Genomic DNA, 25,772 nt, shown 5'->3' with positions numbered 1-25,772 from the left:
GCAGCCGCCACTGAAATCCTTACTAAAATCCTCTCTTCGTCCTGTTTACAGTTGATAAAATGTTCAGCTCCACATCTCTATGGATGAATATTTCTAAGACTCGGATGTAAATGAAACAGAAGTTGAAGGAAGGATTTTATTTTTGCACATTTGACGAGAATCCTGCATTTCACTCCGTCACATTTAACACTTGGCGGCTCCGCTCCAGCACCGGCTCCTCTCTTGTCCTTGCTGTTATTTATCCTTTACACGTTCTCTGCTTGTTGTACCTGCGGCACGGGAACCAGCGACACGTCTTCACGCGAGTGTGATATCCCAATACGAGTGAAGATGCGTCGCCTGGACTCACATTATTGACCGTCGTGAGCTCCATCACATAACAGGCCCCGTTCTTTTGATCAGCGGGGCTAGTTCCTCATATGATGATGGTCCGGTAAGATGTAGTTTCGGATCTTGATCGTTTGTTTCCACGATAAGGGCAAGAAGAAGTCATTTGAATGATGAAGATTTGGAGCACGGAACATGTTTTCAGGTTGGTCACGTGGGTCTATTGTTTAATCAGGACATTGATGAAGCAGATTGAACTGGTCTGTCATTTTATGGCTAATTTGAAAACAACTTCAGCCTTAGTGACTGATTTCAAACTGGTGCAATAGAGGCTGATGCTCGTGAATTCACGTTTCCGGTTGTTAAGCTTCCCTTTTCCAGCATTAATAACACCAGGGATACCAGCTGTTGTTTTATACCCAGAATTACTTTTGCAAATCAGGACTGTCTAAGTCACACTTTGTCTCAGAGCAGCACTCACTAAAAAGGCTTGATGTTGTTGAAGAATTGTTGAAATTACTGTTGTGATATTGTACTGATTTGTGTGCAGTTACCCCTGGGAGACGGTGATCAAGGCTGCAATGAGGAAGTACCCCAACCCCATGAACCCCAACGTGGTCGGGGTGGACGTGCTGGATCGCAGTCTGGACACAGAGGGGCGGCTTCACAGCCACAGACTCCTCAGCACAGAGTGGGGACTACCGGGTATCGTACGAGCGGTCAGTCATAAACACTGGGATGTATAGAAATGCATAGGCTACACGGAGGGAGTTAAGGTTTGATGTGACTCCACACAACTGCGTTCAGGCACTTTCATCCGTTCTGATTGGTGTGAATTACTGTGTGTAGATTCTGGGAACCAACCACACACAGACATATGTGAAGGAGCATTCAGTAGTCGATCCAGAGGAGAAAAAGATGGAGTTGTGCTCAACAAATGTGAGTTCATACTGAGCGTTTCACTTTGATCAAACGAAATTCCACAACTCATTTTAGAAACTAAGAACAGCAACTGCTGTTGGACGAACAGCGATGCAGAATCCATCACAAAGCACTGAAGTTTGCTGCTTTCTGTAAACACCGTTTCTGCATCATGACATTCAGCGTACTATAATACTACTGATGAAATCTGAATTTTTTTTTTCCCCCCAGATTACTCTCACCAACCTCATATCAGTGGATGAGAGGCTTGTTTACAGACCACATCCAGACAACCCTGAGGTGTAAGTACACGTTTCTCCACTTTACATTTAATGTCTGAAAGCATGTTTTTGGATTAGAGCGCTGCTAGTCTGCTACCAAAGACTATTACACTGATAAAGATCAGAATCAGCATGATTCTGTGGTCTTGTAGGTGCATAATTCTACAGTGATCACATCCTCTCTCTGAATGCCTCTGTTGTCTCCATCACCTGCTCCCCAGGACTGTCCTGACACAGGAAGCCATCATTACAGTCAAGGGAGTCAGCCTGAGCAGTTATCTCGAGGGGATGATGGTCAGGAGTATGTCTGCCAATGCCCGGAAGGTAACGCAATACAAAGGCTGCATTTAGAATTATCTTCACGCTCAGGGGCATGCATAAGTTTAGGGAGAATCTCTGCATCTATTAATAGTTAAGTGAAATGAGAATGAGCTGGTTCCCCTCCATCCATTTTCTATGCCCGCTTAATTTGTCGGTCGGGTTGCGGGGGGGCTGGAGCCTATCGCAGCGGTCATCGGGCGAAAGGCAGAATGCACCCTGGACGGGTCGCCAGTCCATCACAGGGCCACACAGAGACAGCAAGACAAACAACCACACACACTCACTCCTAAGGACAATTTTAGAGACACCAATTAACCTAACATGCATGTTTTAGACAGTGGGAGGAAGAACCCACGCATACACAGGGAGAACATGTAAACTCCACACAGAAAGGCCCTGCTGGTAATTGAACCTGGAACCCTCTCGCTGTGAGGAAACAGCGCTAACCACCACACCACCATGCAGCCCAGAACTGGTTCCCACAAGGCATAAAGTTAAAGATACAGTTTTGTTCCATTGTTGAATAACAAAAAAAGGATAGTAGCACTATTGAAAGTTTGCCAAGAAATTTGAGCTCTCGGATAACATTCACTAAGGTCTTTGAGCTAAGATAGCCTGTTTTGGCCATCACCTCACCACAGTCATGGTTTAGAAGAACCAAGTGACGGAAATGTAAAAGCTTTACGAATATTGTGACTCCTCAAACCTTGTCCCAACAGCGTGCGTCCTAGAGAAGCAGGCAAAATATGAAGTTATTTTCCACACTTCATTATGTAGTTGATAGTAGTGCTAGTTAACAAGAGTGTTGTAAATCAGCTTATAGTTTTGAAGACCAAGAAACCGTTCCCAAGTCTTGATATAGAGGCAAATCAGTCTCCCTTTATTTGACTTCAAAAGACAGATGTTTGCATATGATTATCTGAGCAAAGTCTCAAAGAAAAATTGGTGCAGAATTCCAGGGATAGGGTTCATTTAGATATTAACTACATTCTGGAACCAGAACATGATACCACATGTAAAACAGCTCAAGATGAGAAGAAGATGGTTTCTACAGAATGATAAGAATTCTAAACGCACCTCAAAATCCACAATGGTCTACCGTCAACGTGTTAAGTTGAGGGTTTTCTCATGGCCAACTAAACACCTCTGAAAATCCATTGATAGACTTCAAAAGAGCAAGCAAGTAGGCCCACGAAACTAACAAAGCTAGAAGTCGTTTGGAGGAAGCATGGATGAAAATCCACAAATGAGAACTGAAAGGCTCTGAGCTCACAAAAAAAAGTGTTGTGATACCCTTCAGACTTTTGAGTGAGAAAACAGCCCAGCTTGAAATATGAAAGAAATATGTCAACTTTATGCTTTGTAAAAATCAGGTTGTCTTTTACTCACTTTGCTACTCGCAGTAACACGTTTTGCCTAAACCTTCGCATGCTTGAAGAAGTCGGTTTCAAGTGATAAAAATACTGCTGGTGATTTCTTCCACGTGTTTGTTTTCCTTCGAAGTGGGACTCTGCTGTTTCTGTTAGTTTCTTTAATGCATGTCTTGTTCTACGACAAACAGTCGTTGATATTTCCAGTGATGTTCAGCTGTGTGTTTCTGGGTTTCTCCTCTTTAATCCTGCCTTTCTTTGTGTGAATGTGTAGGGTTGGGATGCGATTGAGTGGATTATTCAGAACTCTGAGGGAGAGAACGTACCTCTCTGTGACATTTACTAACACTGGTAATTCCTCTCTTTGCTTTCCTATACAACTTTTTCTTTCAGTCACACCTGATTACCTTAAGAAAGCTACTTTTTTGTCTCACTTAACATGAACATGCTGTCTTATGGGTATTTAGTTCTTATTCATTTGCATGCATAGGGCTCCAGTTCTGCAGTGACGGCTGCTTTCCTCGGCTAAACCTCATAAACAAAGGGCGATCTTCAGCGTCACCAGTCCCTCTGCAGTTGGTCTAGGAGGCTTAATGGATTTTCACCTCTCACACCTTTGGAGCATGTGCCCGAAAGTAAACTTCTGCCAAAGCTGAATGGTTTTCAAAGCATATTTGGGTAGGATTTACGGGTAGTCTGGTAGATAAGCCTCATTGCTAAGGCAGCACTCATTGAATTATGTGTTTATATTAACCTCATGACCTTAGCAGATGTAACTGGTTTGAATGTCACATTACACCCCACATTTTACTTTGATGTCACACCATATCTTGAGTTTAGACTTGACACAGAAGAAGAATGCAACAGGGTGACACACACAAGCTTTTTTTCTTTCGTAAGTCATGGTGTGATAAAATTTTACTAATATGCAACAACCATGATAACTACAGTTGAGTTTCCTCTGTAATGTCAAACACCAGAGGCTTCTATAGAAGATGGGAGCTGAAGTTAGAGAGATATGACTGATGCTTGTGATGTGTTGCACTGCGCACAAACTGTAGATGATACGTTTGCATGATGAGAGGAAAACAGGTAGGGTGGTTATTAATGAAAAAACAAAAAGTAGATATATATATATCAAAAGAAATGCTATCCAGCCCAAAAAAAGACAGCACTGTAGCTTCAGCATTGCCTTCTTTTTTCACTCTTGAGGCATCAATACACTGGCACCTTTTTGATGTAACTATGGGCTGCTTTGCCTCAAACCAGTAGGATGGTGATTAGGTTGATGAAGAAAGTGAGGATGAGGCGGGCTGTAAAAATGCACAATAGCCCTTGTGGATGAAGGGGGTTAGCAGAATTACCCATTTATATGGCCTTAAAACGATACCTGTGTATTACTGCTTTGACAGCAGTGTCATGCCTTTTCCAGTCATACACATTTTGCTTCCAAATGTATTAATCCATAGCAGCTACCATATACCCTGAAGATCAGGGCAGTACTGTATGTGCAATGCTGCACACTGTGACTCACAGATATGTACTAAAACGTATTTCTGGATAAAATTAATATTTACACGATATTTGTATAAATGTTATTTAAGAATATTGTGTTATAAGAAGTAAAATAAGACATTGATTTCATCATGTGTGAGTGTTGCATAAAAATGACAAATTAGCTTTTTTTAATTTTATTTTGGTTTTAATCCTGTCTGTCCTGCTACAATGAAAAAAAATTGCTAAAACAAATTAAAGTTTTAATGTAGAAGCGAGTACTGTGTTTATTTGAGCTCATTGTCTGACCATTAAGAGTAATCGGAATGCAGACCCACCTTTTTAAGGCCACCCGCCTTGAGTAGTGTTGGTTAAAACAGTTTTTACTTATTCTCTAGTTTGATATTATCTAAAGATGTTTGTGTCAAGAGTATACACTCAAAGACGGATAGTGAGGGAGACACCGAGGCAAAGGAAAGCTCACCGTTGTCCAGATGTTGTAGTGGTGGTCAGTATAATTACTACCAGTTTAATATGTAATAGCAGCGTGACATGGAAAACCTTACTTAAGTAAAAGAACAGAGCAACACACTGAAGTTGAAGTATACACATAAAAGTGCTGCTGTGGAACTCATATCATCTCATTTATACGGACTCATCTGTGTTTAAGCATTATGTTACCTTTGTAGCTGCTGCTAATTTGAACTACTTAATATACAATTTTAAATGCTACACCTTACAAATGTGTGATGGGCTGGGAAATAGAGTAGAAAAATAGAGTAAACATCTGGACACTTGAAGTGTTAATGGTAATTATGCTGACTATTTTAAGAGTTTAGATGAAAATAATGATTTTTGATTATTTCCCACCACTGAGATGTAATGATGGTGCAAAGTACCTTCCATTTCTCTAAAAAGTTCAAACTTACAGTTCATAGTTTGTCCAATAGAGGGCGCACCTCTGTGTCAGACTGAACAGGCCCATGTTTTTTTTAGCGCTGAAAAAATGTTGCGCTACATAACGTGTTGTAGACAGCATGCTTGAAAGTTCAATAACACCATATATAACCGATAGTTAATGAAGTTATTTATTTTATTTATTCAACAGAACATAAACAAACTGCATTGCATAGCATGTACATCATTCTGTGTTTGAGCTGTGACTAAAGCAGGTCAGGCTCAAACTTCCCCTTTCCACTTCTTCAAACTCAAGTGAGCAAGGTGAACCGCTTGACAAAACCTCAATAAATTGAAAAAGAAAATAAATAAAAAAAAAAAGATTAAAACACAATCAACTGGGTATTTAAAAAAAAACAAAACAAAACAAAAAAACAACATGCAGGAGGCTGTGTGAAAAATTGCCAACATTCAGCATTGGTATAAGGGCCTCAGATCTTAACTCCTCTGTATGGGAGAAACTGCATGCTTTATTTAACATGGAGAAAAAAAAAAAGAATAAAACTTTTTTTCTTTTTTTTAAAAACTCACAGGATCCAAAATTAGTATCCGAATCTGAAAGCGTGTCAAACAAGCCATAAATTGTACCAGTACTGATTCAAGTCTCACAATAAAAAAAAGGAACACACCATTGTTATACTGACTTTGATTACAATCTCTGGTAATACTGCACTCGAGTGCTGCAGCTATAACTGCAAAAGCAGAAAACAAATGATCTAAAAAAAGGTAACAAAACCATATAAAAGTGAAAAAACGACTGTATGGTGTGTCGATCAATCCTCTCAGTCTAATGATTCATTTCTTTAGTTTCTGCTGCAACTTAACGGATGCTTTCCTCCATCCCACTGCCAAAAAACGGAGATTGCCGCAGACCCCATCTGAACGTGAAACATTGCACCTCCCCATTTGAGCAGGCCTCGCAAAAAAGTAAAAAACAATCAGTTTCACACAAATCAATCATCCTACCACCTATGTTGAAACAAACCTTTACAAAAGGTTGAAATGCAAAATTAAAAACAAAACCAAATCCCCCATATGAAGGAAAGACAACATTCAGAAGCCACATTTAAACTAAGACTAAGCTCCTCCATACACGGGCTGGCTTGCTCGTACATCACTTAAGCTCGTCACCAACCCGTCCAGAAGCTTCTGCGCTCACTCAAAAGATAAAAAAATAAAATTGCATAAATGTCCCACTGCCTGTGTCCGCCTTGAGTCATACTGCAACTTAATATACATCCAGGACTCCATTTTGATATGAAACAAAAACATTGTCTGTTATGTACAGCAAGAGTATGTACAGTCCGTTCATTTTGGTTTTTTTTTTGGGGTTGCATGTGTGGCGTGGGGATCAGAAGTTGAACAGATTGATAAAGTCTTGAGGGGAGAGGGACATAGTGCAGCTTTCTGGGTTGTTTGCTGTGCAGGGATGGTTTGTGTCCTGATGAGACAACAAAAAAACAATTATTCACTTTCAATTTTCGCCATTCAAGTGCAGCTGCACCAAAAGTAGCATTTCAGTTTGACTAAGATGAAATGTAGTACCTTCCAGAAAAGGATGTGGCAGTGCGAGCAGAAGTGCAGGGTGTCGCTGTACTGCTCTCTGCGAGGATAGCAGCGGCTCAGCTTGAAGTACATTTTTTTCCACTCCAGATGACCTTTATCTGACACCATCAGACGCCTACGGATCTAAAAAAGATGAAGGCAGACTTTAAAGGTGTGACCCAAGAAGAGATGAAGCATCCACACTCAGAATAGGGTTTTTTTTTAGGCTACATTCCTAGCTACACATGCTCAATAGGGAGGATTTAATAGCCTTAATACACAAGTTTTAATACACAGCTTCACTGTAACATCATAGGTGAGGTTCTCACTCTTTTTCAAGTGGATGTCTTCTGCATGCTGAGTACGAACACTTTGTAGCCTCCCATTTTCAACTATGGTTTATCAGATGCTTAATCACCTTACCATGCAAGTCATCTAAATCCTCCACTTAGGCAAATGTTTGTTTGCATTAGTCACCCCCCTAATACATGCAGGCATAAACCTCTACATGCCTGTCTGTCTGTGAAGTGGTACTGGCAGAGTTTCTTCCACAGCAGCCGGTCCTCAGCGAGGGTTCCCAGATCTGGACACACTTGGCCCAGGCTAACAAGGTCTCTGCCGTCCGACAGGCGCTGCATGATGTTCAGCTGCAGACTGGCAGGCAGGTCAGTCAGTGTCATGCCAGTAGTTGTGGGCTGAAAGGAAGATGTGGCAGAGAGGGTCATGAATATAACAGCAAATTTCACTTGAGCTCCTCTGAGCCCTTTTTTGATAATGTATTGTAGGCAGATGCTGACTCTGTTTATCTGGATGTTGTCCAGCTGCTGCTGCCACTGAAGGATGTTCTCCATGCGGTGCACCCAGATGTTGATGTTCCCCACCAGAACAGACTTGCCCATGTCCTGAACGAGACCACACAGCGAGATATAGAGAGTCTGCAGCAGCTCCTTGATGGGACGGACGTCCTGCTGGTCACTGAGGACTGTGGAGAGTCATTAACACCAATCCATTAACAAAATGATGGTCCAAAGTGAAGTTTTAAACCTTGAACAATTCAAACCAACCTGGTAAACAGTAAAATATTTGCCATGCGTCAACAAAAAGCATAGCATTCAACCAAAGGTTTTGTAGGGGCTGCGATCTCCCCTCATGTTCCTAATGTTTGGCCAAAAGATTTCATAGCGCCACCTAAACAACCTGAATCACTGTTTATCAGAGAGAACATTTCGTTTACACAGTGGCTTGCAGAAGGGTCTGGTGACCGTCAGTGTTTTACAGCAGCGAGCCTAATCCCAGGCCTTCTTCAGATGTCATTTAAGCTCATTTCCTCACCTACTGGAGCAAACAACTAAGATTGCTCCACTTATACTTCCATTATTAGTGTTAATGCTTTTTAAGACAAAGACTAAATTACACTGTGCAGCTTTAGGCAACAGAAAGCTTCAAATATGCAAGAGCTGCGTGCATTACTGAAAACAAAAAGAGAGAAGAGAACTAAAACCAAACTTTAAAAAAAAAAAAAAACAGAAACTGAGAGGCAAACTAGTGAGTGAATGTAGAAGAGGAAGAGAGGAGACTTGGCTCACCTTTCTGAACTACTCTCTCCAGAATATTCATGTAGTTTTTCTGCGCCACTCCGCTGAGCGAGGGGAGCTGGGACTTGGCGATAAGCTCCAGAAGCTACAGGAAAGAAAGAAGAAATGCAGCATGAAACAACATAAATTGTAGCCTGTCAGCTGCTGAGACTCTCTGTTCCACTGCCTCATTACTTTAGGTTTGTTAGGCTACAGAGGTACTTGCACTCCTTGAACAAATTTGGAGACGCTCCACCTGCTCATTACTCTAAACTTGATCAGAGTACCTTTCGAGGGGGGAGAGAAGCTACTGGAAAGGTATTGGACAAAAGCCGTGACCGTCAACATCAGCCTCCACAAACAAGCTTTTAATCATTTGACTCCTGGTCTTCCTGTCCTGTGAATTAGCCGAATCATTTGACAGAATGTGTGTGTATACTTGTGCGTGCCTGTGTTGTTGTTGTTGCCATTACATGCCAGACATGCCAGGGTGGCATGTCTGGCATGTAACTGACTCTGTGACGTCATGGAGAAAGTCAAGTTCGAGCTGCTCTGAATTCTGACCCCAATGTTTGAGCCATAAAAAAACAACACAAGTTACACGCTTTCTTCATGGTATGTCACAAATATGACATTAAACTGGTTTGTGGCATTAAACCGACTACTGGAAATGCCCCCTAAGGTGTGTAGACACCTGAACAATCCTTTTTAATAAAGAAAAGAGAAAAAAAAAGGTTGAGTTGGGAGTTTTAATAAACCCCAGCTTCATACTAATCTGCTTCCCCCCTTCATCCACAACTTCCCTGTCAGCTTTGCAATTTCTAAGCTTGCCCACTTTTGCTGTTTGCCCCCCCCCCCCCCCCCCCCCCCCCATCCCATTCTTGTTCTTTCCAGCTTCATTCCTAAAACCTAATCCCTTGCCCTTCTTTTCGCAGCTCATCAAGTGTTCTTCTCTTTGTAGAGCAGCCAGGCAGAACAATATGCATTTCCGTATCTACTTTTAGACCCTCACTGCTCTTTAAACTGTACCTCGCAGCTTGGCATGTGGTTTGTGTTTTTTTTTCAGAAGCACACCAGAGGAGCCAGAGTCCATGCACCTTCTTTTAATTATACAATAGCCTTGCTTTAAAAACTCATTTCAAGTTCACTAATGACTTCTTGGTGAAATAACCTCCATTCATCTGCCCAGAGTACAGAGCGGACCACTTGTTGTGTCTGTGTGGCAGAATCTGATCCGTGTAACTGAGACCGAGTTGAATGAACCCACAAAATGCCATCAGACAGTGAAGAGCAGTGACCTAGGACACGGCGTCCAGACAGGACGCTACTGTTACTATTGTTCTTTGGGTTTACCACACTGCGCTGCTCGAACTTGCACTAAAAGACCAGTCAAAAACTCCATTAAAACACCTACCTGTCTGCAGTTCATCACTTCTGGAATATTACAACGTTCTATACCTCACATTGCATTTATGGATTTGTGACTACTTTAAAAACAAAAATGCCAAGATGGAGAGCTGTTTGACGAAACAAAGAACAAATCAGGATGGTAGTTTATGTAAGAAGAGACAAGAGTGTGTCAATGGAAGAGTGAAAAGAGACAACACAAATGGAGGAGGCTTAATCTGGCAGAGGAAAGGGTATGTGTGTGTGTGTGTGTGTGTGTGTGGGTCTGAGTCACCTGATGACCATGGGGTATGGTTTCATAAACCCCTGCCGGGTGGTCACACCTCACCACACAGCTGTCAGTGTAACCAGTGAGACTTGAATGTGGAAGAAGAATGCTCCAAATCATATGAAATGATGCAAAAGCAGTAATGCTCCCAATGTCATTCCTGACAATGAGCCATTTGGCATCTCTAGTGTCACATGGATAAATACTGTGGAACCTGTGTGCTTTAAACTGTTCGCACTGCACGCACACTAAGACTTCACACACTCTAAGTTAATGTGGTGAACTGTTAATAGACAGGTACAGATTCTTAACAGAGCTCTGGTTTCAGGTCAATGCAGGCACGTCAAAGTGTTTTTGGCAATCAAAACCACAAAAACACACACTCCCTGTGTCAGTATCATCGCCACTGAGAGACCCTCTGTCTGCTGAACATTGATAAGAGCCTCGCAGAAGCCCACACACCCTCTTTACTTTAACCCCTTGTGTGTCACGGGCAAAAACATCTCTTCTATTAACCAAAGGAAGACAATCAAAAAAAAAAGGAAAGAAGAGATTAGAAGGAAATAAAGAGATGAAAACTCACCCTGACAACGTAATTAAATCTCCTCGTGTCCATGATGGCGCTGCAGAAATCCAAGCGATTAAAGGCCTCTCCCAGTGTACAATATCCGTGGCGCTGGGAGAATTTAATTAACAGAGTATTAGATCGCAATCCTCCGCAAGAGTATAGTTTTCTCAGCCTGTTTACATTAGCAACAAAGTTGATATGAAACTAAATGAGAAGGACCGTTACCTCCTTGGTGCTTCCTTTATGAACGTAAATCCACTTTTCCCTGTGGAAATCTGCCAGAAAGGAGAGTGTTTATTAGTGCCTTGCCCTCATTAAGCAGCTTACAAGCACAGTGACAAATGCACAAGCACGCATCCCAAATAAGACACCATTTCAGAGCTGGCATAGCTGTTGACAAGAGTCTACGAAATGCCGGGAAATTAATCATAAACAAAGCATCCTCGCAAGTTCCTCGGGTCAACGCTTCGGATCTGGAATTGGATTTTTGCACCTTCTTGAATTATTCATCAGACCGCACGCGAGAAAAAAGAAAAAGATTATGATTTCCATGTCTGTATAATCAGTCAGAGTGTGTGGTTCTTTTCACTGGGACTCACAGGGGACCTTGGTGTTGTTGTTCATTAGGTCTTTTTTCCTCTTCTTGGCAGACATGTCGTAGCCGAGAGAGAGCAGCAGGTTCTCCTTGTTGAAACACTCCTCCTCCTTGACTTTGCAAAAGCTAGAAGAGAAAAAAACAAAAACAAACATGCGTATATTCAGAAGGCAGCTTAACATCATTCGTGTGCAGTACAAAGCAAAGTGAAGCACTTAACAACAAAACAAAGGTGCAGTGGCTATTTCCATCTGCCTTTTCACTCGGGTCATGGTCAAAGCAGGCTTTTGGTTTCAGAAAGTGAGTGTAGTCATTTTGGAAAGTCTCCAGGCTCAACAGACGTTTGTTAATCCCCTCACTTGTTGTGAAGTTATTAATAGCTCTGTGATTAGCCTTGAAGAGGAACCTGGCAACCAGAAAAAAACACTAATGGAAACCAACATGAAGGGGTGGGCCTGCAGTTTGTGTGCAATCCTGCTTTTGTTCATTATGCAGTTTGGACTTCCTTCAAAACTTCTCGCTCCCTCCCTCCATCTTTCCCCCAGTTAACAAAACAAAAGTTGCGCGACTTCAAACTGTACCGAGACTACGTCGATCAAAACTAAGTTAGTAACCCACCTCTCCAAGGAGACGTTGTTGTTTTTGTCATCTGCCGTTGTCTTCTTCCACCCATCTTCGGTTTTTACCCAGTTCTGACCCGGTGACCTCCAGTCCTGTCCGAGAAAAGGCATCTTGACTCTGTGACCTCAACGAATTTAGAAAAAAAAAAGAATAAACTTTCCCTGAAAAACAGTCTTCGCTGCAGTAACTGCGTGTCCTTTCTTGCAAGAGGTTTTTCCTCGGTATGTTTCTATCCCTCTGTTGTCACTGCGCAACTCGGTTTATATCCTCCGACTCAGAACCCGGAAACACATAAGACCCGCCCACTTTCGAAACTTCCCTGCCACACGTGGCTTTGTTTATCAACTTAGGAGTGTTGCAAAACCTCTTGGAGAGAAGAGCACGGGGATAAAAGCCTATCGTGAAATGAAAAGATACGGCCTGAAGACACAATGGAAGTAGATTGGAAAAGGTTTAACTGGATCAAAGTTATAAAAGGAAGGTATTTTTTTCAGACGTGTAACAGCCGTGAAGATTATTGTGAGCCTTACCAGGGGTGGGAAGTATATTTCCTTCAGATCAGTGCTTGAACTTTGACAAAGCTACTTCTGTACTCTGAAGTTTTGAACTTTAAATGTTTCTGACCAAATTTAAAAACAAAAATAATGAGACAAATCAACTGAGTGTAGATTAGGCTCCCAGAATGGCCACACAGCTGTTTCAGTTGTTTGGCTGTTTAGTATCTATATGATGTGATAGTTATCTACCTGCAGCTTACACATTCACAATGACACACTTGTGGGCCATAATAAAAGCACATAAATCTTTTTAATGTACAGTATGGTACAAAAGTTCATAGACACCTCTTATTTGTTCCTATATTGGCAGGAAAATGGTAAATAGGTTCAGTGACTTATTGAAACACGTAGCCTATAAAAATACATGGAAACTCAGTATATTAGGCAAAACAAAGTTTTTACAATTGTAAAAATTTTGAAAGCCAACATTTGGTATGGTTACTTTTATTCTTCAACCCTCTTAAACAAGTTTTTTGCCTTTTGTTCCATTCTTTGTCAAGGTGGTCACATAATGCTTCAGTAATGTAGGCCGGGGCGCTTGGGAGTTCATCTCTCCATAAGACCTATTGTCATTTGTCATACCTCAGCCTTTTCTCCCTAAAGAATAGCTTCTTGACAGCCACCATTCCATGGAGACCATTTAGCCAACCGTTTTCCATAAGAACATCACTTTAAGATGCTATTTAAATCTGGTCCTTTGCCAAGTTGCCTGGTGTGTGTAAACACAATAGTGGTACATTTTTTGAAGCTTAAAGGATTCACAGATGAGAATTAAGTGGCTTGACAAAAAAGCACATTCCAACAGTTCGGTATAAGGACTAGAACAAAAATTTGTGAAAAAGCAGCAAATATCCATAGTTACATTTTGAAAGCTCCTCGAAAGTGAAGGGTGAAGAAATGAGGAGTGGCTCATGACTTTTGCACAGAATTGTAGGATGTATTGATTATGAGAAAAAGACTTTAAGACATGTATTGCCCAGGCTGGTCAGCACAGACCTCGTGTCAATGTAAATATAAAGAGGAAATAACATTCAAGTCCCACAGCAATATTCTTAGTCACTCCTGGCTTTATGAATAGATTGAGTTGTGCTTTAGATTCTTCCAGAGCATTAGATTGCACTCTGGATTCTGTGGTGGTGTATGTATGCTATTGGGGTTTACCATTGTATTTAAATTTTCCCTAAACAGTGAGGACTTGCTGAGAGTTTTTTATTGATTTTTACTAGTCCCTTTAAGATAATGCTGATAAATCCTGCCCAGGCCCCTAAGTCAGATTCTATCAGCTTTATTAAACACATAACATATTTACACACTCATTCGTTAGGGTTTTTGGGACTATATTTAAAGTTTTGACTGGTTTTCTTTTGTGGCTGGAATAGAATTTCTCCTGTCATTTAACGTTGTGCTGTACCAGATGTGACTGGCAGTAGTTTATTGAGAAGGCAACTTTCAAAGGCGTAGTCTGTCAGATTTGTCATGAGCAATCTAGAAAGAAGATAACACAAAACAATCAATGAGGAAGTGCTTTTAATGTCTCACCTCAGCACATGTCTACAGTCTGATCAGTGGTGTCATCTTGAGCTACTTCCTGAAAATCCTCCCCCACAACAAGTACTGTGTTAGTTTAATCATTCACAGTAAAAAGCTGCAACAGTGGCTGGGTGTAAGTGCATTTCCTCTGCCTTTGTGAGATACTGTTTACCCCTCTTAATTGCTGAGGTGAGAAGAGCAAGAAAGAGGATATAAAAATATATTCTGAGTCCTCATAGTCCTCAAATGTGGCACATTTCACACAACAAGTGGGCTCTTCCTCCAAGAACCAACAGGTCAGTTTCAGCTCATGTCATGCGTGTGTTGTGGCACATCCGGGCTGCTGAACATGACCAATCATGCACCATGTGGCTGATGTGATTTTTGTGCTAAGATTTATCACCACCAGTGACAAACTACCCTGTGGTGCAATGAAGTGAACTTATTTCCAACGCACCCTACTATCACTTTTAGTTACCTGTAATCTTAATAAGGAATCAACAAGTAGCAAAAGTAGATTATTTAGAAAGACAGGCCTGACGTTAGCATCATTATATTAGCTCTCATGTTACCCCGCTGCTCACTACAGCTTCATGCTGAAGCTTTTGAAACAAGTGTTATGTATAGCTCCATGTTTGAGGTTTAAATGTAACACCCTGATGTATGCAAAAGATCAGAGAGCTCTGCACATGCTCTGCATGTTTAAGTCTTTCAGCAAAACATGTCATGAGATACATGAAGGCACACGGAGCAGACGTGACTCTGTCTGAGTGAACTGACCATTACTTACAGTTGCAACCTCAACAGAAGTGGTTCATTTTGTGTGTAAAAACTGGAACTCCAATGTTAAAAGTATATTAATATGCAAACTGCAAGGTTATACCATAAAGTGCATAGTGGTGTTAGTCCCTGAAGTCTGTTTAAATCTATTTCTAGAGCAGGCCAAACCACAGGATGACATGGAAAGTCCCTGCAAATGCTTGGTCAGATGGTTTAAGAGATGTGTGCTTTAAATGTTTTGGTTTGGATGATGCAGTGAATGAGTAACACAGGACTCAGATAGTATATCTTCTGGTTAGAGTCAGAGCAACCAGTAGTAAGGTAGTGCAGTTTGTTCTTGCCCCTGTAGAAAAAGCAAAGTTCAACATTTTAGACTTTCTTTGGTGCAGATGGAAGTGCTGAGTTTATATTTCACAACCTTCATCCAGGTTCAAACATCCCAACAACTACTCTCTGAATTGCCGTGAAACTCTCTGAAAACTTAACAACTAGAAGGTCAAGGTGTTTCAGATAGGACTTGCCAAATCCAGACAAATTTATGTGTAGAAGGGACAAGGCTAAAGACAATAATGGCAATGTTCACACATGGCTAAGCTGCCAACAATGCTGACAAGGTTTTGTGTTTTACTTTCTTTCAAACAGCATCTTTTTCAAGGGAGTCTTGGTATATTATGGCAAGAAATGTTAAATCAGATTCTGCTCAAGTTATGAAAATACATATATATATATATGTGTGTGTGTGTGTGTGTACAAAAATATATAAGACAAGATATAATTGCAAAACAAAAACCATAACACAGTAACCTTATACTGTTGAGTGGCAGGAATGCTATATCAAGGATGAATGGGAAAACACCTCCGTTTCAAAAATATACCCAGAGGTCTCTTCGGTTCCCAGACTTTTGCAGTGTTGTTAATAAAAGTTAGGCAGTATTTACATACTGTTTTGTATTTCTGTATTTACATTTTCCTCACAGTTTTGTATTCTTATGATTTTGATGATTACCTGCTTACCAACAATCCTCCTCAGCTGTACTTCATGTTTTCTCTACACTACATTTTAACATTCTTACGGGTGTAACTCAAAATGTGCGTATGTTATGTGTTACACCTGCTGACGTCAGCTTGTGTGTTGTTGTGAGCATGTCAGCTCACAGATAAAAGCACTGAACTGAAATCTTCCTACAGGCATACAGAACCGGTATGATTGGTTTTGTTTAAATACACCGACTGTGTATATTTTCTTTCAACCATTCATGCCAGTATTCACAGATACACGGTACTTCAAATTAGAAAAGTTACGAAAGGTTATTTGTTATGTCTCTTCCTCCTTCAGTTCACTCCGTGGCCGTTTTTGTTGTGATTAGACGCGACAGCTGGTCCGTCCTGCTCAACCCTCCAAACACTTTAATCACACACACACACACACACACTTAAATGCACAGTCACACAAATATACACCTGTTGCTGCTCCTCCTGGACAAGTTTCATCACTTGCTCAGATTCTCTGTTGTGAAACACGGCTCATCAGTTTGTCTCTGTCTTCAGTCTCTCTCTCTCTCGCATCTGCCAGCTCACACGGCAACCGTGAGCCACATGCCGCATGCCTCACGTGGTGTAACATTCGCCCTCTTGTTTGTTACCCAAAATAACGCCGGTTCACCTATAGTTGTTCCAGGTCTCCTCACCTCCCCTCCGCCCACTGTCCCCTGGACTCCATTCGCTGGCAGCAAACGACTAAAACATCTGACACAGTGACATCTGACACACAGTCAGAAATGTCTCCTATGACCACTTTATGTTTACTCCGTATGAGAGCCTAATATTGGTATGTGGAAGTCACTGATGAATGAGATTATATATGGGTTAAGAGGCTATCTTTAGGGGAAGAAATGGAAAATTGTTCACCTATTAACACCTCACAGGCACTAATGACATGATGATATTAGACTGCTCTATGTAGAATAAAGTGGTTTCTGTATTATCTTCTGTCAAATGTGCGGGGGTACAGGAACCTGTCTGGACATGTCCCCTGTTGATAATAGTTGTGATCTCACGGACCCATGATGAGACACTGACAACACATGTGCTGCTCAGATTCTCTGTCAAATGACTGAGCAGTTCTGTGACATACGGTACTGGGACGGGTAGTGAGACATATGAAGAGAGGCCACATGTCTGGACTGAACTTTTGGTTTTTAAGGCAGCAAAAAAAAAAAAAAAACTTAAATCAGAAAGCCACAATATGAAAATGAGTGTTCAGTATGGTTAGTCTTTAGATTTCTCTGTTAACTACTGTGTCAGCATTCATTGGATTTATACAGTATATGAGGTGGAATTATATATGGAGTATTTTATCATAGTAGGATAGTGTTCTTTTAAAAAAAGAAATCCTGTTTTTATTTAGAATTCAACATTGCATACAATAATGCTCAGCATTCTAACCACAACAATCTTATCCTAATCTTCCATTGGAGCCACAGACAATGCTTTCCAAACACATCTGCAGCCTCAGACCTGAGAGCTGAGTATAGCTTCGACTTGCAGTAAACAGCCGCCGGGATTTAAACATGACAAGTGAAATCTCGTGATTCAGAGCGAGCTGAAAATAGCACTTTCACCCTTTGTGAAGTCGGACAGGTTAAGAACAGGGCTGCGCAACACAACACAGTGGCTTTCCTTTATAGGTTTGGATGTTGAGTAGAAGCAAAGAAAAAGATTGGAATAGACAAAAGTTTAACTTTTTTTCACACTTTCAGACATCAAAATATACAAATAGTTTTCAGATATACAAATGATTGTTTGAATTTCTTGACGTATGTCGACTGCATGAATCAAACACTAACCAAGTTTTTTGTTTCTGTGATAAACAGGTTTCAGACTGATATAATTCAAAAACGATTCAGGCCTTAAAACACAAAATGAGTTTTAAATAAAATGTCCTCTCTGGTTATTCTATGATTCCACCCAGGTTTTTGAAACACAGGTCAGAGTCAGGAAGCCGTGATCAAACAGTTTATATGGTAAACTCCCTTTAGATGACCATACGTCTGTTTTTGGGTCATAGCACTCGAAAGTATCCAAGTCCTCAATAATGTCATGGCCACTGACGTAACGTCCGCCTGTGACGTAGAGTTTGTTGTCAAGAATGGTGGCTGAGTGGTGCATCCTCCTCTCCTTCAGGTTGGCACACTTGATGAACCTGTTGGCTTTGGTGTCATAAGCGATCATTCTCCTGGTGTATCCTGTGACAGGGAAGACATTGATATGAGACAGGCAGCACGTCCAACAGGATGTGGAGATATCATTTTATACTGGGATTCATTGAGAAATAGCTGCTGTTTTCTAGATGAATCTGTTGTAAGTTCATGATTTTAAAAGTTGCATGTCAAAATTGCAAGTAAAACAGCTTCAGGCAAGAAAACAATGACCCCTGTTGTTTTATTGCTTTTTATAGCTTCAACCCAATGTTGTATCCTCAAATGCTTTAACACAAAATCCAATAACACAACAAAATTTCATACAAGACCATAACTTTTGAAGATATTTTTTCTTTTTTATGCTGTATTTTCTGAGATGTTTTTCGTTAAATGTCCTGGTGTTTTTGAGGATTAAGGTTTTTTTTTTAATGTGCTCTGTTTTACATTGGGTTTTCTAAACCAGCATTGCTTTTTGTGATATAGTTCCCTGTCTGTTTTACTGTTGCATTTTCTGAAATGTTGTTTGGTTTGCTGTTTGTTGTACTCATATTAGACTCTTAGTCTGCAGTTCAGGAGGAAGGCAGATGTCTTACAGTTAGCTACACACAAACCTTTTCACCATTAAACTAAAATATTTAACATTACTTGTCTGACAAAAACAGTTTCTTCCCTTTGGATTCGCTTAGATTATCTGTGTTCATCAGGTGGACGCTTCTTTGATGCTCATATTTTACTGTGTGACAGTAAGAGAATTGTTCAATGTCTGCTCAGAGATGAGTAGATTCAACCATTCTTCTGACCGTGCGGATTTGTGAGCAGCCCATCAAGTTCATATGGACATACAGTGGAATGTTTATAAGCAGAAACATCAAATGACAGACAAACTAACTTCAAGGAGCAACATAGTGGCTCATTCTGACCTATCAGATTTAGCCATCACAATAATGTAGTGTCTTTTGGTTTTGTTGTTGTGTTTTATTCAGTCTTTCATTGATGGCCTGTAACAGCTCTACCATGTACCTCCAATTATGTAGATCTTTTCCCCCGTAACAACTGCTGGAGCAGACACATTCTTCACTGTTCTGTTTTCCATCTTAGACCACATGTTCCTGCTGATGTGATACACCTACAGTGAGGGACGGGGAATATGGGGAAGCGAAATAAGATGAGTAGATCAATGAAATATACAGAACTATGAGAACTATGAATAAATTAACAAGTAACTGCAAACACGACCACATTATTTCACCTGTATCAGTCTGATGGGGTTCTGCATGGCATCCTCTCCTCCAAACATATAGATCCTCTGGTTGGTTGCTGCGACTGCAGGGTGCAGCACAGCCTCGGGCATGGGCGCCATCGACTCCCACTGGTTGAACATACTGTTGTATCTTTTAACAAAAGTGAGAAATTGTTTGCTCACATGCCACATGTTGCAGCTCTCTGTAATCACCAACACAAGGTGCTGACTGAGGATCTCACCTTTCCACACTGTCTGTTATTCGTCTGTCAGGTCCAAGGCCACCGAGGACGAAGATGAAGTGAAGATAGGACACGCTCTGGTGGGCAAAGTGTGGCACCAGCATCGGCTCTGCAGTCCGCCACTGGTTGGTCTTGAGGGAGAGAGTGTAAACAGTTGAGCTGACTTGGCTGTGTTTTGTACTTGTGGTCAGGCCTCCGATAACATACAGGATGCTGTGAAGGGTAACATAGGAGGCCTTGTAAAGACGAACAGGCAGCTTAGTGAGCCGCTGCCACTTCTGGCACTTCGCATCAAAAACTAGGGCCTCTCTCGAAGTCTGCTCATTGTTCTTCCTTCCTCCTACCACCACCAACATATCATGGTAGGTGCAGCGCCTCGGTGCAGCCCAGAGTGGTTTGAAATCCACAGCAGAGTCTTCGATACATTTTGTGCTAACAGAAAACATGAGCCGCCTCACAGACTCAATGAGCTCGGTGCAGAGGGTGGATGACTGGATCAGAGGGTCGTTTGCTATGAACTGAAAGAGGTAGGTAGGGTGGATATATCGAAGGCGAACTTTCTTGAAAAGGTCACTGATGGCCCCACACCTAGATATAGGATCATGATGGATCCAAGCAACAAGTGTCTCAAAGACCTGCTCCTCCTCTGCACAGAGACTGTCATCATCCAGGTACCCCATTAGCTCTGGTAACGAGAGTTCACACAGATCCTCAGATGCTGACACATCAGAAAAACTCTTCATGGCCACCTCCTTTGCTTTGTCTCTTAAACTGCAACAATTCATGATGTCAGAAAGTCTTATCATGCTCAAGCAGTTGTCTGGGCTCAGCTGCTCCTGAAGGAAACTTGAGCAGGCCTCGAAAAGGCGGCTATATTGCAACATGGATGCTGCCTGCATCAGAGATAGCACAATATCCATGCTGATACTAATGAGACCAGTGTAAACATAGTCAATGATACTGGTCAGTATGGCTGACGTGATCCCCTTTAGGTCAATCTTGGTCTGCTGTGTCTCCATGAAATTGTTGCAGAACATGGCTCTGAAGTAGGGGCTGCTGGAAACGAGGACATTACGGTGGCAGGGGATCTGTGTGTTACCTGAACATAGCAACACATCCGTAAGGATGTTCTCATGTCTCAGTCTGTTCAGCTGCAGAAGCAGGTTGGAAGACTGCTCGTTGTCTTTGTAGTGACGGACCTCAACTGCAGGTGGATCCATGCTGAGAAGAGATCAAGATATTTCAGCCTTTGTTTTGATTTATTGTTATGGTCTCATTTTCACACAGCTTGTTTATGTATGTGATGAAGTGCCCATATCAAGGCTTGACATAACACTGATCAACCATCATATAATTGATTAGCGTCACAAATTTAATGTGGAGTAAAGTTCACCAAAACCTGGATGAGTTTGAAGATTACCTCTTTGAATGAAAATAAAGATACTTTAGAAAAAAAAAGTGGAAAATAATTTCAATGCAGCACTATCGCATTCATTCATAAGACATCTTGGCGTTAATCACTGCTCATATTGTAAGCTAACCAGGACAACTGGTCAAGTTGTTCTGTCGGGTAAGTGGAATTAGATTCAAAACAGTCCTGTGATGTGTACATGTCTCGTTTTAATGTTTTTAATCTTCTTAACACATAAGTGTGCTATGTTATAACACGGTTTTAGCTAAACTGCTCCTTGCAGATACTTATGAACAGGGCCTATGCGTCTCTGATCACACTGGAGACTAATCTTCAAGACTTCTGCTGAAAAATCTGTGTAGCCATTCGTGTTGCTGCGTGTTCGTTCTCATGGGAGCAGTTATGTTTTTCTTTTGTTGTGTGGCAATGGTTTAGCAGGCTTCAAACCTTTGTGGCTGCAGCTTTTCTCTTTCCCTTTCATGCCTTATATATTAGTACAAAGTGTACAGAAATGCATTGCTCCACACTACAAATGACAAAGAAAACAGACTATTTATCCCAACTACATTTTGTATGGATTAATGTTTACACTTAATCTATTTAGATCTTGCAAACATCACACAAACATCTTGAATGCTCCTCCAAGATCATGCCGTCTTGGTACAGCTCTTACCCTTGTTTCCCTTCTGTCCCAGATATGTTTTCTGGTGATCCCGTTGGCTTCAAAGGAAGTTCTCAGCAGAAAATATGATGTCTTGACATTTTCCTGTGCCTTCTTCTTCTTTCTCGTGTTGATGCTGTGTGACTGTTTGTGTCTCTATCTTTGAAGGCAGCGTGTTGCGTACTGTTTGTTGTCATGGTCTCTTTCCACGAGGCCTGTGTACATTCCTCCCCTAAAAATAGAGCCTCTCTTTGGCAACACTGCTGCAGACTCACATGTGACATGTAAGAGAGCTTTCTCAGAATCTGTCTGACTCCTGCACTTTCTGTCTGTGTTTCCCTCCATGTTTTTCTTTTCCTCTTCCTCTGATATCATATTCTTCCTCCCTCTCTCAGACATAGACAAGACCTTTCCTTTCGTGCCTGTAGCCTGCATTTGTATTCACCCCATCATTTCTATCTCTAGTTTGGCACATGATTGTGGTGGTAAAAACAGCACTGATACTTGATAACAGTCATTTTCTTGGCTGCTTGCTCTGCCTGCAGGCGGCTGGAACACACAGAGGTATAAAAACAGGATTATGTTACAGCAGAGGAAACATAAACACAGAGAGATGAGGAGGTCAGCATTCAAAAGTTCATGTAAAATATTCTGGCTGCAGCTACTGACATTAGAAGCAAGTCACCATGAGTTCAGTGAGATTTTCATTACATCAGCAAGAAGCTTGGGGTTAAAGTAGAAAAATGAGGTTTAATTCTGGCCATGTGGTGCTGCACCAACTGCGCCGTTTGGCTTCAGTTTTACAGATGACATTCATTCTTTAAGCATTAAGAAAAATCCTAAATGAACTGCATGTCAACAACAGATGCTTGCGTCTCCTAACATTGTGTTTAGTTTCTTCTTTATTTTTTATTTTTTTTTGTAGCTCAAAACTAATTTCCATCCCATTTGTTTTAAAGCTCCCTGAAACAGAAAAGGCTCATTCACTGCAGCTTTTGTGGAGAACATCCCACAAGGTGGCAATATAATTTGTTCGACCGTTCCCTAAAGCTGGAGAAGAATCAAAGCATGTTTCTCAAATGTGGGCACATAAAAACAGCAAAAGCGATAAGCGCTTTCACTTGCCAGTGTGGCATGGTTTCTCTTGTTTTCCGGCTTGTTTACAGAGCAAAGCAAATCAGGCACAAATAGCTGCTTGAGCTACCACAGCCACTTGTGTGTAGTTCTGTCAGTGTTGCTGAACATTAAAGAATCATCACTTTAGACCATGTAGCACTTGTGCTCTGTGATACGCTGGCAGCTTGTGGGCTACACAGAATCGAGTGTAAACAGACACTGAGACTCCAAAAAACAGATGCTTCAGTTGTTGCAAAACAAGGAGCTGTTCATTACGGCTAATGTTAGAGTGATATTGAAAAATGGGGTCATGTATTCCAGCGTGTGTCATCAGAGATGGGGTAATGGCCATAGGAAGAAAGCAGCCATAACCAAACAGCACCATCTAGCGGCTCTGTTTGTAAAGACTTGGTCCTTTTGAAAATCCTTTGTGATGTGTAGTCAAATGAATACTAAAAGCTTTGCTGTAAAGTGGTAAATTATTTACACCTGGAGACCATCTTACACAACAAAATACTGAAGATTGATCTGCCCTTTTTACATTAACTTTGGGTCATGAATCTGCATAGTCAAGGACAAGAGCTCACCTTGTCTGCCCGACTTCAGTGTTACTTTATCACACACACTTTCATACCCAACGTGGTGAATAGATTCTTTTAAGTTAAGCATGTCAGCCGCCATCTCTGTTCTTTCATTTAGAAAAAAAATACTCATTAATGTCTGTCTGTGCACAACAAGTTGGACATAAAGTTAAAGCATAGTTTCACACAGCAGCAAGATAGTTACCTCCCACTGCTGCATCTTCATACCACCAAATGCTTTTCTTCTCATATGATCACAGTCTATGTTTAGAGCAGACGCTTTTATCCAAAGCGACTTACAGGTAGGGTAAGCTACTGAAGGTAGTACCTTTCATGAAGGGGATTTGAACCCAGGTCACCCACATGACCAAGGTGGCAATCTTACCACTACACTATCCAGTCCATCTCCAGTCCAGTCTAACAGAGCCTATACCCAAAGGATTTAGATCTCACTGATTCATATTGTGCTTGTGCATTTGTGTGAGGGCAGACAACTTTCCCTGGTCAAATAAAAGACTATTTGAGTGCAAAAAAGACAGTGACTTCAGTCTGTTCTTGAGTTCATTTGACTGCACTCAATTCAATGCTGCAGTGGGGCTAATGTTTTGTTTTGAATTTGAAAAAAAGCCTTTATTGATTCTATTGTATTTTATAATTCTTCTTCCTAACGTGTGTTTTATTGAAATGATTTTGGCTTAACGGTTCTGGGCTTCATAAAACACAGGCCATTGGCTTTACACTGGGGAAAGGGGAGTGCTGATCCTTAAAGAAGCCCAGATAATGATTCCCTTTCATCTGTGTTTGCTCGGTTAAGGCCTTTTTTATTAAATGAGTGTGAAAGTGAATGAGAAAACCTGCATCGGAGCTAGTCTCTGTCGTTCTGCAGAGGAATGAAAAAAAGCAGAAGAATACTTTAAAGAGAAAGATTGTAATGGTCACCATAATCATGCCTCACAAAATCAGCCGCCTCTTCGGTTCGACTCAGTTTCTTTCAATTATAAATTCACAAAATATCTGTCTTAGTGCTCAGTTGTGAATTTTAGTCTGACCTGGATTGTCACGCTGTCACGTCTGGTTAGAGAGCTTGCCCTAGTGATGAGGTACTGATTCTGCACTTGACTAAGCTCACTGAGACTTACTGCCCAAAAAGCTTTGCTTCCACACTGGAGTCAGATGAAGCTAGCTATATTCCTGTGACTTGTGCCACTGACTTTTTCAAGAAATGAGTCATTGTCCAAAGAGGCAGGTTATTACTTGAGCTGTAGAATGGCAAACGCTTTGAAATGCTTAAAGCTGAGCAATAAATGCTCAGTTTGGACAGGTTTTACACCTGCACTTTCAGACCTGTTCGATTTGAGCCTCAAACCACTGTGAGAGTTTATTTCAAAGTGATATTGATCACTGGCAGAATGAAATAGGCTTTTAACAGCTACCCTATAGGAAATACAAAAGAAGACATTCATGCACTTCACTATATAACAAAAATATGTGCAGTGTGTGCATGAGCTTGAGCTCGACTCAAATTTTTTGTGACCCTTATGTGCATTTGCAAATCATTTTTGATTTAGTAGCATCAAAACTGGGTCTGATGCAATCAAAATGGCTGGGATTATAACTTCAGAAATATATGGCCTTTTCTTCTCTGCTCCATTTTTAGGCAATTCCTGAGTTCTTCACTCATTCATGGAGCTGACAAGTGTCAATCAGGTAATTTGGTGGGGACTTGACTAAATATCTCTGCTAATTAAACATGAAATTTACACTGTAGATCATTATGCTGCTCTTAATTTGTCGGTAAAAATCTGATATTCATATTGAAGCTGCAGAGAGATGAAGATTAAGCAGAGAGATTAAGAGATCTGAAATGCAACCTAATTTTTCAGTGTCTTGCCGAGACTCCTTTAAGATTGTTCCAGTCGTTATCGTATCCACTAGGGGTCAGGCCAACGTTATGCAGATTTCAAAGTAGGAAAGGCAGACTTGACTCCCATGAGCCTCGGTTTTAGTTTCAGTATAATTTGAAACATAAACCACTGAGATGAGAATTTATTTTCGAGTTATTTTAGGCCAGGACAAAAAAAAAATTGTTTTTATATATCCAAAGAAATTAGGCTATTAATCCACTGATAAGTTGTGAAACAGTTTTTTACAGTTGTAAGCATGTATTAATGGCATGGGATTAAAAAGGCGTATTTACTCAGACAG

The 25,772-nt window shown here is 41.0% G+C and overlaps 3 protein-coding genes across 5 annotated transcripts; 1 reads left to right on the top strand and 2 right to left on the bottom strand.

Annotated features, from left to right (window-relative positions):
* Window positions 1-178: 178 nt before the first annotated feature.
* prelid3a (PRELI domain containing 3A) lies at window positions 179-4,965 on the top strand. Of its 2 annotated transcripts, XM_072394687.1 has the most exons (7): window positions 179-532; window positions 878-1,046; window positions 1,177-1,266; window positions 1,480-1,550; window positions 1,751-1,853; window positions 3,495-3,571; window positions 3,711-4,965. In XM_072394687.1, exons 1-6 carry the CDS (start codon window positions 498-500, stop codon window positions 3,564-3,566), a joined length of 540 nt encoding a protein of 179 aa, XP_072250788.1. In that variant the 5' UTR covers window positions 179-497; the 3' UTR covers window positions 3,567-3,571; window positions 3,711-4,965. The 2 variants fall into 2 exon arrangements, with proteins under 2 accessions (XP_072250788.1, XP_072250789.1); XM_072394688.1 differs by lacking the exon at window positions 3,495-3,571.
* Window positions 4,966-5,807: 842 nt separating this feature from the next.
* fbxo32 (F-box protein 32) lies at window positions 5,808-12,523 on the bottom strand. 2 transcript variants are annotated; one of them, XM_072394685.1, is made up of 9 exons: window positions 12,247-12,523; window positions 11,633-11,754; window positions 11,259-11,308; window positions 11,049-11,141; window positions 8,803-8,896; window positions 8,014-8,198; window positions 7,729-7,911; window positions 7,217-7,360; window positions 5,808-7,112 (listed from the first exon to the last, which is right to left on the bottom strand). In XM_072394685.1, the coding sequence occupies exons 1-9, from the start codon at window positions 12,357-12,359 to the stop codon at window positions 7,023-7,025; spliced, it is 1,074 nt and encodes a 357-aa protein (XP_072250786.1). In that variant the 5' UTR covers window positions 12,360-12,523; the 3' UTR covers window positions 5,808-7,022. The 2 variants fall into 2 exon arrangements, with proteins under 2 accessions (XP_072250786.1, XP_072250787.1); XM_072394686.1 differs by lacking the exons at window positions 11,049-11,141; window positions 11,259-11,308; window positions 11,633-11,754; window positions 12,247-12,523 and adding an exon at window positions 10,472-10,521.
* A 5,312-nt stretch (window positions 12,524-17,835) lies between these two features.
* LOC140315733 (kelch-like protein 38) lies at window positions 17,836-22,483 on the bottom strand. The gene is made up of 5 exons (XM_072393323.1): window positions 21,883-22,483; window positions 19,799-21,019; window positions 19,566-19,707; window positions 19,337-19,442; window positions 17,836-18,361 (listed from the first exon to the last, which is right to left on the bottom strand). Exons 2-5 carry the CDS (start codon window positions 21,016-21,018, stop codon window positions 18,072-18,074), a joined length of 1,758 nt encoding a protein of 585 aa, XP_072249424.1. The 5' UTR covers window position 21,019; window positions 21,883-22,483; the 3' UTR covers window positions 17,836-18,071.
* Between the last annotated feature and the right edge of the window lie 3,289 nt (window positions 22,484-25,772).

This window comes from Leuresthes tenuis, unplaced genomic scaffold (assembly GCF_036924035.1).
Source record: "Leuresthes tenuis unplaced genomic scaffold, fLeuTen1.0.hap1 SCAF_10, whole genome shotgun sequence".
NCBI classification, from domain to species: domain Eukaryota; kingdom Metazoa; phylum Chordata; class Actinopteri; order Atheriniformes; family Atherinopsidae; genus Leuresthes; species Leuresthes tenuis.
This window is presented reverse-complemented; position numbering and strand designations above follow the sequence as displayed.

Coding starts and splice junctions, on each gene's coding strand:
- prelid3a (XM_072394687.1), top strand. CDS start 498: ATGATGAAGATTTGGAGCACGGAACATGTTTTCAG. Junction 1,047..1,176: donor TACCGGGTATCGTACGAGCG/GTCAGTCATAAA, acceptor TACTGTGTGTAG/ATTCTGGGAACCAACCACAC. Junction 1,551..1,750: donor CATCCAGACAACCCTGAGGT/GTAAGTACACGT, acceptor CCTGCTCCCCAG/GACTGTCCTGACACAGGAAG.
- fbxo32 (XM_072394685.1), bottom strand. CDS start 12,359: ATGCCTTTTCTCGGACAGGACTGGAGGTCACCGGGTCAGAACTGGGTA. Junction 11,755..12,246: donor AACAACGTCTCCTTGGAGAG/GTGGGTTACTAA, acceptor TTTCTCTTCTAG/CTTTTGCAAAGTCAAGGAGG. Junction 8,897..11,048: donor GATTTAATTACGTTGTCAGG/GTGAGTTTTCAT, acceptor TCTTTCCTGTAG/CTTCTGGAGCTTATCGCCAA.
- LOC140315733 (XM_072393323.1), bottom strand. CDS start 21,018: ATGGATCCACCTGCAGTTGAGGTCCGTCACTACAAAGACAACGAGCAG. Junction 19,443..19,565: donor ACCCCATCAGACTGATACAG/GTGAAATAATGT, acceptor CCCTCACTGTAG/GTGTATCACATCAGCAGGAA. Junction 18,362..19,336: donor AAAGATCTACATAATTGGAG/GTACATGGTAGA, acceptor TCCCTGTCACAG/GATACACCAGGAGAATGATC.